We start from the raw sequence: 14173 nt of genomic DNA on the forward strand, positions 1-14173 counted from the left end.
AATGTACATAATAATATTTTGAAAAATGCTCAAGACATCCTTAATAAAACAGCACATATACATGTATTGCTTGATGATTTTCCCGAGAGGTTTATGTCATTAAGACAAAGTTCAAGTGTCAATAGTCAGTTTATAATGCAAAGATTATACCTATAGAACTGTGAAATTAAGCTAATTTATCCACACAAACATGTACCTTAGACATTGACAGATGTTTATGGACTAATTTGAACATATTCTGGACAAAATGATACGATACGGGAAATATTTCCGCTCTGAGTTGAAAGTCTAGATGAAACGCCAAAATGTCACTTTTTTCCGTCTACCTTTTAAGAATGGCTGAAAGTATTATTGTCATGAAAATTGGTGTACGTACAGACTGCAGAGTGTGATTATTTGCTTGTCATGAAACCACCTCACATTGGCAATATGTTGTGTATAGACAGTTTTGGAAGAGCGGGGTATACCGTTTTCATCATTGCGACATTTATGTTTTTTTCCTGTCACATATTCAGTATGTGCTAACCGCCTTAGGCTTGACTAACCACGTGCATGCGTTCCCCAGGTGTAAATCCACACTTGCGTAACTTTTGCGCTCCCTCCTCGTGTTTCTAGGCTGTATGAGATCAGCTAAGTTCGTCGCTCTGACCAAAGCTGAGCTAAAGCTGCACACGATGGCGGGAAAACTTTTTAAATCAAATGTAACAATTCAAATTCATAATTGTTCTGTCAGAGCCGGGGCAGGTAGCCAGGGCGACTGGCATGCTGCGAGTGCCCACTGTTCTTCTTCTTGGCGAGTGGTCACAGTCAACGAGCTGATTTGTCACTTTCAAAGGAGTTTCGTTAACTTGTACCGGTATGCGGTAATTAATGTCCGACTGTTAAGTGAGGTTACATTTTGTTTTAAAGTTCTGTAACTTAGCATAGCATGGCATAATCCAGGCTAGGGCAGATCCAGGAATTCCTTCAAGAGGGGGCGCCTTTACAAAATCAAAGGGGACGTACGCATCCCCTTTTTTCTTTTGATTTCTTTTGTTTTACATGTGTAACACAAAAAAATAAAGGGGAGCATGCTGCAGGTCACCGAGTGCGCTCCCCCTTGCCCTTCTTACTTGGATCCGCCAAGTACTGTAACTTAGCATAGCATGGCATAATCCAGGCCAGGGCAGATCCAGGAATTCCTTCAAGAGGGGGTGCCTTTACAAAATCAAAGGGGGCATACGCATCCCCCTTTTTTCTTTTGATTTCTTTTGTTTTACATGTGTAACATGTGTAACAGGAATTCCTTCACCAGGGGGCGCCTTTACAAAATCAAAGGGGGCATACACATCCCCCTTTTTTCTTTTGATTTCTTTTGTTTTACATGTGTAACACAAAAAATAAAGGAGGAGCACGCTGCAGGTCACTGAGTGCGCTCCCCCTTGCCCTTCTTGGATCCGCCAAGTAATCTGAGTGATTGAACTGCACAAGGAATCTGAGTGATTCTAACTGGACGTAGACTAGATCTAAATAAATTGGTAATCATGTAGAAATGCACACCTACCGTTCGCTTCGCCGTTTGTCAATAAAATTTTGTGCAGCTATTGGAGATGCTAAATTGAACCATATCAGAGAGTTTTCATGGAATTAGAAAGCCGAAAAGGTAAGAAAAATGAGAAATTGGAGTTGAAAAGTATGTCGGTCGCGAACATACAGTAGTCTACGATGTAAGCAGTCTAGCAGTGCACCGATTTCGCTGAGAACGATGTCAACAATTATAATCGATTCTGGTAGTCTCTAATTAGCCGCTTACTAACAATATCGAACTTGACTCGTGCGATACGTGTAGCCCCTATTTTCTTTTTCGTATTTTTTTAGTTAGCTCACCTGAGTCGAAGGTCCAAGTGAGCTATTGTGCTAGTTCTTTGTTTTCATTGCCACTATCATGATTATCACTTTTCAAATTATTGATACAGATTATTCATACCAGGATTTAGACATCAATCCTTTCTCTAAATATTGTGGCAAGTATTGATTTTATCATGACAAAAGTTGATAATAATAACTTAATTTGAATAGTGTTGAAGGGAATAGAATGAGGTTGAAGGAAAAGTGGAAGAAAAAGGTTAGGCTATTTATTACGGTATTTGGAGGGAGAGAGAAAGAGAAAAGATGAGAAGGAAGTTGAATTCAAAGGGGATTTGTTTCTAGTTATCTACATAATTTATAGGCCTAATTTGAATAATAAATTAATGAGAATAGTATTACAAAAAGTGCATGTTATGTTATACAATCGTGTATTAACGTTAATATTGTGGACTTCTCATAAAGTGCTCATTTTACCTAAAAAGAAACAGAATATTGAAATTGAAACAGTAATTTGTTTTTAATTGATAGGTTCAACTTATACAGTAGTAGAAAGTAATTGTCTTTATGATAGTATTTACTTTTCCCATTTCATTTTTTTAAATTATGTATACAAAAACTGCAACCCCAGTATTTGCTTTTGTTTAGTAGTAAAAATCTATTTTATTGTGCAATATTCATGATGGATAATTCCCATTATTTCATATATCTTTTACTGACATTTTGTACACATATTATTTGTCCATCATTTAGTCAGCAAAAATGTTGACAGATATACAGTCACACGCAGGAGAAAATTAACTAAAACGATAAAAAAACAGACGCATCAAGATCACTTTCTTTCTTCCACATTTTACTGTCGAGCCGACGTAATTATTGTGGTTAAACACCAAACAAGCGGCTGTATCACAGACTACTACGATCGATTATCATCGTTATATCGCTCTTCCACATAATCGATCATCCATCATGCTACGCTGACACAGCCATCGATCGGCGTACTTTTTAGTCAAAATTAGCTACTTTTCTTCTGTAATTGACTATGAAATTTCATGAAACCGTCAGATATGGTCCATCTCGACATTTCTGATAGCTACAAGAAGTTTTCATTAACAAATTAAGGAAGGAAATGGTAGATGTGCATGGTGTGCATTTCTACATGATTACCAATAAATTGAGAGTGCAAAGTCTTGCATCTAAATGAAAAGAATGGGAAGTTCTTCATCAGAGTATGTACATTAATAGCAGTACAGCAATTTACCCAGTGGCGTGATGACACAGGTGATGAGATGGGGATATGGTCCCACGACGGCCACGCGCATGCCGCCCTGCTGTTGCACAGCAGTACTTACTGCTAAACTCAACAAGTACAATTACAGGATCGGCCCTCGTCGAATCAGTAGATACTTACATGTGTTCGACGTGATTTCCTCTGCCATGCAAGGCAGGTACATGATGTCGACAGGTGCGAACTCGGAGTATATTGCTGCTTTATGTCTCCGGTATTGGGATCCCACACTGATATTCTGCCATCTGCACTAGAGATGGCAAAACAGCTTCCATTTCCAGAGAAGGCACAGCACCTGTGACCAGACGTCGCCATGTTGGTTCGCAAGATGAACCACGTTCAGATTATATCCCACGTGGCCGTGAATACGCATGCGTCGCCCAAGCAGCTGAGCGCTTATTACCAGCGGTAGCGAAAGACTCCTCAACCTGCTCCAACCAAGTAGCCAACGCAAGATGGACCCTGCTCTGGTTAGTCCCATGCTTACTATATAGTATTATAAATTACCCTGAATTACCTGCGACGACGCCCAGTAAGTTGAAAACTTGTAGAAGGTCATTCAAAAGATTCAATCCTGAGCCTAAGGAGATCCATGTAAATGTCTTCATTTAGCTTTCTATCTTCGATATAATGGAAATACAATGTATATTAAAGTGTAAATGCGCTGCGCCGGAGGAGCAAATACGAGTATACCTCACCAAAAACTTCATCCTATTAAACTAAAGGTCAATATTGTCATGATTCCGGGCATTACGAAAATTGTAGTTTACGCAGTTATTACATTTGGTAACTCTACACAATCAATGAATAATTTATGAATCAAGTTTATAACTATGGTTATAATTAAAAGCCTACAAGACAAATCAATCCTTCGCTGTTTGCTTTTAATCATCATTTTTATTCTAATTTTTAGTTGTTTATGCGTATGTACCACTTAATTGTTAGGCATGCCCAGAGAGATTGTGCTATACATTTTTTCTTTTAGGGGTGGGGTCCGATAAAAGCTGTGTGCTTTTTGGTCATTTCCGTATATGAATATTCATCGTGTGTATAGTGGGTGAAGGAAATTGATATATACTTTGAATTGTGAGTTTGATCTCTGAATGAAACCTTCCCACGGTGAGCAGTGAGCAGGGCCGGCGGAGCGTTTTCAAAAGTGGGGGGGGGGGGGGGGGGGGGGGGCACTTCCGCACTTCCGGGGTTTGAAAGGGGGGGGGGGCAAAATGGTATATCACCTATGTATTCCTTTGTGTGGTGCAAAAAAAAAAGTGCCCCCCCCCCCCCCCCCGGTTCCGCTGGCCATGGTGAGTTATTGCAAAGGCTGATTAGAACCTTCACCCATCAGGAAAGAAGAAGAAGAAAAAAAAAAAAGGTGAAGACCAATCCAATCGCCGGGTATACTAAGATAGTTAGGGTCGCTTATTTTCAAACTACGATTGATGATTTTTAGTTTTTGCTCTCTCTTTCTTATATAATCAAAATTATACCAAAATCCTGTTTGGCGATTGACGGAAGACTCTCGTCACATGTAAGTGCAGGCAGGAGCTAAAAGAGGGATGGGCGTGGTCGGCATTTTAGACCTGGTATCAGCGTTTTTACCAAAACTCAACTTATCTATAATTCTATAGGCTTTAACACGCCGGAATACTAGGTGAAATCAGGGAGGTTTTGTCTCACCTCCCTGGTGAAATAAGGGTTCTCAGAAGACTCAGAGGGGACTCGATCGACCGAATGTAATCGCAGTCTCTTCCATAGCAGATTGTAATTGGCAGGCTATATAAAGAACATTCCTTGAAATTGATCCGGAATTTTCACCGCAGTGATGATCACATATCATGAGAATCCTATTGTATTTTACAGTTCAACTGGTCTAATTGTTAGTGAACATCCGACATCGAATGCTAAATCATCTGAATTAATTATGTGTCAGTGTATCAACGTCCGATTCATATCTATAAAACAGCGCAGCTCACCTGTGGAAATTTGAGAAATTTAGGGAATTTCGCAAATAACAATTATTCTGCATGCAGAGTAAAAGCCTGATGCTAACAATTCTAAAACTTGTATCTATGACGTTCGCAGACGAACATAATTTCCTCACATGTTACGGAAATATGTATATTTTTTTGTTGGGTCTATACATCCGCACTCGCTATAAACAGCTTTAGAGCTTCACGGAAGAGAGAAAAGAAAGAAAAACCTGTTTATTCGTGCGTGCAAATCAATGATAGGGCCTATACCACAAACTGAACATCGAAGGCAAACTGTCGGCCTGTCTCTGCTGTGTCATGGTTCCAGTGCACTGCAGTTGCTGGTGCATTGTTTGTCGTGATCACAGAACGTATCTGCTCGCAGAAACAGCCTTTTACATTGTCTACAATCGACAGTATACTGTAGTTACTGGCGGGGCTGGAAGTACGTTTGTGAATCCTGCACTAGCCAAAGTGCATTTATGGCAGATGCTTTATTGCTGTGCATAGTACTTCTGAGGTAAGATTTTTGATTACGCTTTCAGTGAAGGTCTGATGCCGACGTTGAACACTCAGGTCTTTAAGCAGGCATGATAGCCTTTAATTAGACCTATAGTCGGTGTTGCAAATTTCGCAGTGGTGGTACTGTTACATGTTCATCACAAGATAATGATGATGCATGCTATACCAACTCAATTTGATCGCACTTCGCGGTCATCCTTTCGAAAGGCATGAGTTTTTGCTATCTATTTATGTTTCTATTTTGGAACATCATAATACCCTAAATTATATAGAAACTTTGCCCTGAGCCCTTGGCACACCATGGTATGAAGTCTATTAGGGATCCTTGAGGTACTATTTACATATCTCTGCCTCGACATATTTATTATACACGAAAATGTGGACAGCGTCGTTCATGGATGTTTATATAGTTATAGGGTATATAGATCCTCATTGACCATACGGATCTGTCTTCATTGACACTGTCCTCGTTATATTTTAGTCATGCTGATATAATATATGAACTTGATGAACTAAATTAAGGGACAGAGAAGTTTTATAAAACTGAGCAAAGTTCTATAAGCCGGTCAGTATAGGTTGCATCAACTGGTGACATGCACAACGGCAGATTATATATATATATATATATATATATATATAGTATCATTGTATTGATATACAGATATAATTCTTCTTATAATTACAATAAAATATACAGATAGATTATAGTTAGTACACCTCGTAGTAATGAAGACAGCATGGTGAGATTCCTTTGACCGCCGTCTACCTTTTCTGTGGCCGTCGTTTTTCAGTATAAGCCTCTTTAAGTTTAGCCCACAAAGTTAGAAATGCGGCCTCATGAGATTAATGTTCAAAAGGCACAATTTTGGTCACCAAGCGCATTTAGGAACAAGAAACGCTTCGATTTATGTGTGTGTTTGTGTGTTTTTTAATAGTATGTTATTATCGCAGTGTTTTGATGTACTGTATACTTCCACACTACATGGTGAGCAAGTTTGATGAGTAACCCGCTGTCCTTGACGTCACCGTTGCGCCACAGTAGCGAAGAAAAAAACAACAACCCCAAAAACAATAACACAAAAGGTTCAACGAGGTGTCCAACAATGAGGAAGAGGAAATGACGCGCCAAAGATTTGTTGCCAATGCTTTGCTGGCTCATGATTACAGAGTGTAATGTCATGCTGATACGTAAATGAATTAAAGGGGCAGAAATCGCTCATTCGCGAGTACTCCCGAACCCGGTCTAGTATACTCTCTCCATCTGTCACATCAAGGCTTTCGGAGATGATGATAATTAAGCTGAGTTTATAGTCACCCATTGTATGCGAAAATGAGTCCGCACTGAGAAAAGTGATTCTATCTGTATTCTGAAGTCGATCATTTAACAAAGAACTTAATCCAAGCATGTGATAGCTGATGGAACTCACAGTGACGAATGCGAAAATGTTTGCAATGAGCCTCGGGTAAAGCACGTATTTAATTCGTAATATTTGTGTCTGAATCACACATGGTATTGTAATGTAATGTGATGCTAGTCATTTGTAAGTCTGCTATATAAAACGTACAAAGATGACAAATTATACGACAGGGTGTCACGCGTAAACATCAATCTATAGTACCCATGAAAATGTCAAAACAATAAAAGTCCATTTCTGTATATAATATACCTTAATGCACTATTAAAGAGGACTCATGAGTCCTCATGAGAGGATTCATGAGGAATGGTCAAGAAATGCTTATCCGATTGTTGCCATTTTTGTACCATTCTGTAGGAAATATTTTTCTCTATCTTACGAAGTTTACTTATTTTTTGGGGTGGACTTCTTCTTTAAGAGCCTGGTGCCATAATATTTGATATTACATAAAACGGTTGGTCTCCGTGAGTAATGATTTTATACTAGTAATCATATCGCTAGCTCGGTTTATAGAGGAAAGGGATTGTATAATATTGGTGGAGACGAGAATTGGGCTTTTAAATTTTTGTGAGATACCAAGAAACCACTTATGAAATAGTATACAGAGCATACCATTTTAAGAGGAATTCAAAGTTTATTAGATTAAAATCGGTTTTGGAATTGCTGAGACATCCAAAAACAAAGTAAAACAAAGCGATCCTAATAAAAGGTGGGTCCCGCTTTTTGTTAGGAATGCTCTTTTTTGATATCTCAGCCGTTTTAAACCGATTTTCATCAAATAAATGTTGTATATCCCTCTTGGAATTATTATGCTCTTTCATATTTCATGAGAGGTTTCTCATGCAATGACTGCCTCTGTCATGCCTGATATGTGCTGTAATAGTACAATGTGCAATGAAAAAAATATTTTTCACATTTCTTATCTTTCAGGGCTAAAGACACCTCTCCATGACCAGAAATGGCGGTCACTATAGCCTGGCTCATCCTAGTGCTCTGTTCCGTCACTATCCTGGGACATCCCCAGTGTTTAGACTTCTTCCCCCCATTTGAACTTAACGCAGAGAGTGACCCCTTTTGCAACAGCTATAAAGATTTTGGGTGTTGCACCTTATCACGAAATAACGAGATTGAGCAACTGTACAGATCGCTCAGGGATCAGTTTTCTAGAGATGTCTCATCGGAGTGTGCAACGTTTCTCAAGGATGTACTGTGCCAGGAGTGTTCGCCATATGCAGCTCATCTGTACGATGCGGAAACAACACACCGCAAGGCGCCTTTACCCGGACTGTGCGGGGAATATTGCTCATCTCGTTACCAGAAATGTTCCGTAATGATTCCACTGCTAACAAGTAACGCAAACCTCCTCGACGCATCCCGCCAGGGAGAGGAAGCATTCTGCAGTGCTGTACAAATCACTGATATGGACTACTGCTATCCAAACATCCTTGACGATTCATTTCTTAATGACGAGGCACGAAGGTATCAAACGGGTTCCGGGGAAGGGTGTGTTTGCTTCGAAGAATTTGCAAACGGGCTTCGTAACCCCGTCCTGGCAATTCATGCTAACGACAACACTCACCGGCTCTTCATCGCTGAACAGGTGGGTATAGTGCACGTGTTCTTCAGGAATAAAACCAGGATTAACCAGCCTTTCATGGACATTCAAGATGTGATTTTAACTTCGAGTAGAAGGGGAGACGAGAGGGGATTCCTTGGCCTTGCTTTCCACCCAAGTTTTGTCGATAATAGAAAGTTGTATGTATATTATAACACCATGAGCTCTTCAACTCATGTGACCAGGATAAGCGAGTTCCAGGTGATGTCCGACGATCCAAACAGGGTTGACATGGCAACCGAAAGGGTCATCCTGGACGTGGAGCAGCCAGCATCTAATCACAATGGGGGTCAGATACTCTTCGACGACCAAGGATACTTGTACGCTTTCTTAGGTGATGGTGGCAGAGGAGGTGATCCGTTTGGAGAACATGGAAATGGACAAAATCTGTGAGTTTATGGGTAAATGGAGTCATTCCCAAGGATAAAAGTTGTCTGTTAGAAGAGAGTAACATAAATATGTGCTAGAACATCAATGATACCTTGAGTGTTGATAGAATCAGGCAAATGTCGAGAAAGTGACAAAGCGAATGCTAGAAGAATGTCAGACAAAGGCATTCTTTGAAGCTGCTGAGGTTCTGATTCTTGATATCAGGAAGCATAAAATCAAAGAACTCCACCAGCTTATACTTGCATCATATGGCAGTCTGATACATTCCTTTCGTTTGTGTCACGGCTATTTAAAAATGGCCATATGAATGCATTTTGTAATTAATGATGCGTGAATGGCCTTGCGTTGTTTACTCTCTCTTGATAATGGCGATAGAAAACGTGACTTATACTGAACAGTTCTGATACATAGCACTGATAACCATACATTTTTATTATCACTGCGATATTTTTATACTAGTGCTATGTATTTGCGGAACTATTACCAGATCAAAATTATTTTTATCATCACCATGCACTGTAAAAACATCGGTGTTAGATTTAACACCACGGGTGTTAAATCTAACACCGATCAAACTTCAATAGAGGACCACACCCACAGGTGTAGAAAATGCACTGTGATGGTGTTGAAAAGTGTTCACCTGACACTTCGTGGTGTTAATTTGACACTGTACCTGGTGTTATTTTGACACTGTACTGGTGTTAATTCAAAAATGACACCACATGGTGTTGATTTGATATTTGTTGGTGTTAATATCAATGGTTTAACACCCGTCCAGCTTCAATAAGAGACCACACCAGCTGGTGTTACTTTGGTGTAAATTTATTTTCACATTTTTTCAAAAATCTAGTATTTTAATGTAAAATTATTCATGATCGTCTTGTTTAAATTAAAAATCAACAAGAAATGCAGTTACTAAGAAACTCTTCAAAAAACAGTTTAAAATTTGGAAATGACACCCGGAGTTGTTAATTTAACACCATAAATGAGCACCGAAAATTTAACACCAGCTCGGTGTTTACTATCTAACACCGGACTTTTTGCAGTGTGGTGATGTGAGCAATCCCATGCAACTATTATCATTAAGGAGGTGAAAGTGTAAACCAGCGTCTGTATACTTGCGGGTTTTTTTTTTTTTTTTTTTTTTTGATCGCAGGGAAAAGTTACTGGGATCTGTCATCAGAATAGACGTTGATCGTCAAGAGAATGGTCTCCAGTACGCCATCCCGAGAGACAATCCCTACGTGAACGACTCCAGCAGTGAGAGGCGCCACGAGATCTTTGCCTACGGAGCCCGCAACATGTGGCGGTGCTCGGTGGACAGGGGGGATCCCCAGACGGGTCATGGAAGGGGTCGTATTTTCTGCGGAGACGTGGGACAGTCGAGTTATGAAGAGATTGACATAATCGTAAAAGGGGGCAACTACGGATGGCGGGGAAAGGAAGGATTTGCCTGCTACGACCAGTCATTATGCAATGAGTTAGAAGGTAAGTCGCGGACGGTGAAATATTGTACGAAAGAGCTAGAGGGACGTATCTACAAAGAGAATAAATTCGTCATAATATCTGAGTCTTGATGGTAGCCAAGGAGTTAATGACGGTAATGGTTACGCCTGATGACCCGATGCAGTAACGTTCGACAATCTTGACTGTATCATTATGTAAATTCCAGAATACATTTGCGGCATGTCTCATTATGCGCACCCATAGTATCACTCGTACGCTATCATTCATCGGTCGCTACAGGCCGTTAAACATGACAGTTTAGTCAACGATGCCCTGCTGTAATGTCTTCGTAATCTGATTTTTGAACTGAAATTCCATTTTAAGAAAAATAACAACCTTGCTTGGTTTTAATCACAGTTTCTATTAATTATAAACAAGATCAGCTCATTCTCCAACACTGAAACTTTAACCTGTTTCCACATATTAATATACGTACAAGGGCACAACAGATACCAAAGTATTTAGATATGAACTTTGACATTGTTTGTCTTTCTTTTTCTCTACCCCCCCCCCCCCCGCTCTGACGCGTTTATCAGAGGATGAAGTTCTGCCAATTCATGCCTACCCACATTCAGTGGGGAAGTGCGTGATAGGCGGCTACGTCTACAGGGGCTGCCAATATCCCAATCTCCATGGGAAGTACATCTACGGAGACTACACATCAGGGTGTGTACTGTCAACTGGGTTCATACTAAGTTAGTTACGTAATGATGATAATATCAATGATAGCGGCATTGGGTAAAACATCTTGTCTATAAAATAGTGGACGTATAATAGGCACTCGGCGGGATTCGACCTCGGGACATCCGATTGAAAGTCAGCAGGAGTCTTATCTTCTGATGAGGCTCTGCGGGTGCCACCAAACCGCCACCATAAAATAATTTATTTTGGCGCCACAGCAGTGCATGGCGCCTCTTTCGGTGTTGATGTGTTTGAGAAAACGGAAAATCGTGATAGCGAACACAGATTGGTTGTTTTGCCTATACGCAGTCACCGATGTTTTTGTTTGTCGAGATTGTATCATCTGACTAAAACTATGCAATGATAACTTGCTGTATCGTATGGTTACCAATGTATCTATCAGGTGCAAGTGTTTCTGTACTGTGTGTACTGCTGTGTTTGTGTTTGAAAAGACTCAATAACTGATCGCGACCATTCTCAATGTCAAATTGACTTTTTAAACAGTGAAAAAGTCTAGTTACAAACAATGTTATGCTGTTTGTCAAGATCGAAATTATCGAATACTCTCATAACAGTATGGTATAAATCGTAACTAGAATTTAAAAAAAAAAATCTTATTGATTCTTGTATACAAGCGCGTTTTGCGACATTCTAATGCTCATAAGTTACAGTGACAGTCTCAGCAGTCAATATTTGTCAAAATCAGTCAAAATTCTGCACAGACAACAACATATCATCCGTGCCTTTATGCCTACTTGCTAATTCTAATATTACTTTCACTGAAAGTAATAAACAATGCAATTTTTAACATTCTGTGTTCTTGTTTTCAAAAGGAGACTCTTTGAGCTGACCGAAGATTTGACGTCAGGTGAATGGAATAATAAGGACTTATGTTTGGGCGACAACACAGTGTGTACTGGAAACATGTTGGGTACTTTCCCCAGAAATATCCTCTCTTTTGGAGAGGACGAAATGGGTAAGTTCATCTGAATTACTTTTGTGTGCTCGGTATTTTTATCTATCCATCGCTCAGCATTGGTCAATAACGTAAAGTGCACCAAGACGACACTCGACAGTCAATTTCTAGAAAGAGCAAATATTTTCACACACACACACACACACACACACACAAACAAACAAACAAACAAACACATGCTGCACGCATTATACGATACCTTGTCTTTTGTTCATGTTCCTGCACACGCGGACATGCCATCACACAGTGAGAAAATACCTGCTTACCGACATTATAAATTAACTGAAGGAGTTCATGTCTATCAGCTCGATACATGGTATTATCTTACAGAGCAGGAGTTGTATTAACACAATCAGTATTTCGCAGTTGACCACAATTACAGTATCACCTCTTTCCACCAGAAAGACATAGATCACTATCTACCTATCTACTTCCTACATACAGTTTGTCATGGATGTAACATTGTAGTAATCGCGAAAAACGCGAAGTGAGATTGGAAGTGCGGTCCTTGGGAATCCGAAATCGTGTTTTTGTTTTTGTTTTCATCATAGGTGAGATCTATCTACTGTCAACTAGCTCTGCTCGTACAAACGTTGACGAAGGAAAGGTCTTCAGAATCATAGATCCTAGAAAGTGAGTATGTCTTCCTCCGTTTAGGGAAACAGCATAGAGTATATGAAAAAGTCAGTGAAATTAATATCACGTTACTGTGTTTTATTGAGAAAGAACATTGTCTCTACATTTGACATTGAAAAAGGGAAGTATGAATGACTTCAAGTATATATTATGTTTCCATGTGAAATAATTCAAGAAACATACAGTACAAAAATACAGTACAATTCACATACTTCATGTACGTGTACATGCACAATCAGTGTGTAATACTGCTGACGAGAGAACAGAAGCACAACATACAAAGTTTTGTTTATTGGATACCTCTCCGAAATAGTCTTGCAAAACTCTGCGTTCATTATACTTGTACTTTGACTATTTTCGCCTTTTACCTCATTATAAAATTATATAGGTATGCATTGATATAATTTTCTTTGTTGGTGATCTTTATTGAGTCTCTTTGTATGATTTGATGGTGTGCTGTATGTTTCTTTGCTAACTGTCAGACGGGGAAACCCCGAAGAGTGCCTAAATGATATCAGGGAAGTGCCTGTCTTCGGTCCGACAACGCCGTTCGAACCTACTCAAACAGGTACTGATTAAGACGAGCACACATTCACATGTGAACCGTCAAAGTTCAACTCATAGATTAAAGAGCTTTTTTTTTTTTCATTTTGAAACGTATTCATTAATTCTTGTGTGCAAATATTGGAAAACCAATGAGAAGTTATTCCTTAATACTCGTATTCTTGTATATTATAACACTGGCTATAATATATAATTTTCTTTTAAAGCAATAGTTCTCTTTTTAACTGTTTTTGATACATAGATACATGCCTTTCATCATGACGGTGATGTCTATTACCGTCAAGACGTAAGAAACAAATTTATTACTGTATCAGAAAAAAAGTACATTGTACAATTTTCCTGGAAACACGATCTTCACTCAATAGATATGAATCCATATGCATGTATACAACATGACTCCGAACTCTGAAAACTTGTACCATAAACAGCGTGAGTTAAGAATGCAGATGTATGATATCTTGCCCCGCATTCAAAAAGTCATGCGTATTATTCATTTCCATCAGCTCCTGTTATCACTTCGACCTCCTTTCATCTTATCTCAACTCCTGCAACAGGCAACTCAAACCACGTGACTCCGATGTCCTTGATGTGCGTTCTCTTTTTATTGGCATACATCGCAAATTGCGTATGACCTCGCATCAATTTATGATCTTCAAGTCATCTTTACCACGGAGCAGGGTATCATTTACATCAGTTGTCACTTCCGATAGGGTAATATTTTGCTGCATCTTTGGTATTCATTTACTGTTTGTTTGTTTGCATGCT

At 39.4% G+C, this 14173-nt stretch overlaps 1 protein-coding gene across 1 annotated transcript; it reads left to right on the top strand.

The window, feature by feature from the left end:
- The first annotated feature begins 3582 nt into the window (after nucleotides 1-3582).
- Nucleotides 3583-13423, top strand: LOC139715330 (HHIP-like protein 2). The gene is made up of 7 exons (XM_071626907.1): nucleotides 3583-3603; nucleotides 7971-9044; nucleotides 10202-10533; nucleotides 11088-11217; nucleotides 12066-12208; nucleotides 12760-12841; nucleotides 13327-13423. The coding sequence occupies exons 2-7, from the start codon at nucleotides 7999-8001 to the stop codon at nucleotides 13421-13423; spliced, it is 1830 nt and encodes a 609-aa protein (XP_071483008.1). The 5' UTR covers nucleotides 3583-3603; nucleotides 7971-7998.
- Nucleotides 13424-14173: the final 750 nt, after the last annotated feature.

This window comes from Diadema antillarum, unplaced genomic scaffold, assembly GCF_040938485.1.
Source record: "Diadema antillarum isolate AM-2024a unplaced genomic scaffold, OU_Dant_1.0 scf00000046, whole genome shotgun sequence".
In the NCBI taxonomy this organism is placed as follows: Eukaryota; Metazoa; Echinodermata; class Echinoidea; order Diadematoida; family Diadematidae; genus Diadema; species Diadema antillarum.

Excerpts from the sequence above, each read along its gene's own strand:
- LOC139715330 (XM_071626907.1), top strand. The coding sequence starts at position 7,999 with ATGGCGGTCACTATAGCCTGGCTCATCCTAGTGCTCTGTTCCGTCACT. Across the intron at positions 11,218-12,065 it reads TACGGAGACTACACATCAGG|GAGACTCTTTGAGCTGACCG; the intron begins GTGTGTACTGTC and ends TGTTTTCAAAAG. Across the intron at positions 12,209-12,759 it reads TTTTGGAGAGGACGAAATGG|GTGAGATCTATCTACTGTCA; the intron begins GTAAGTTCATCT and ends TTTTCATCATAG.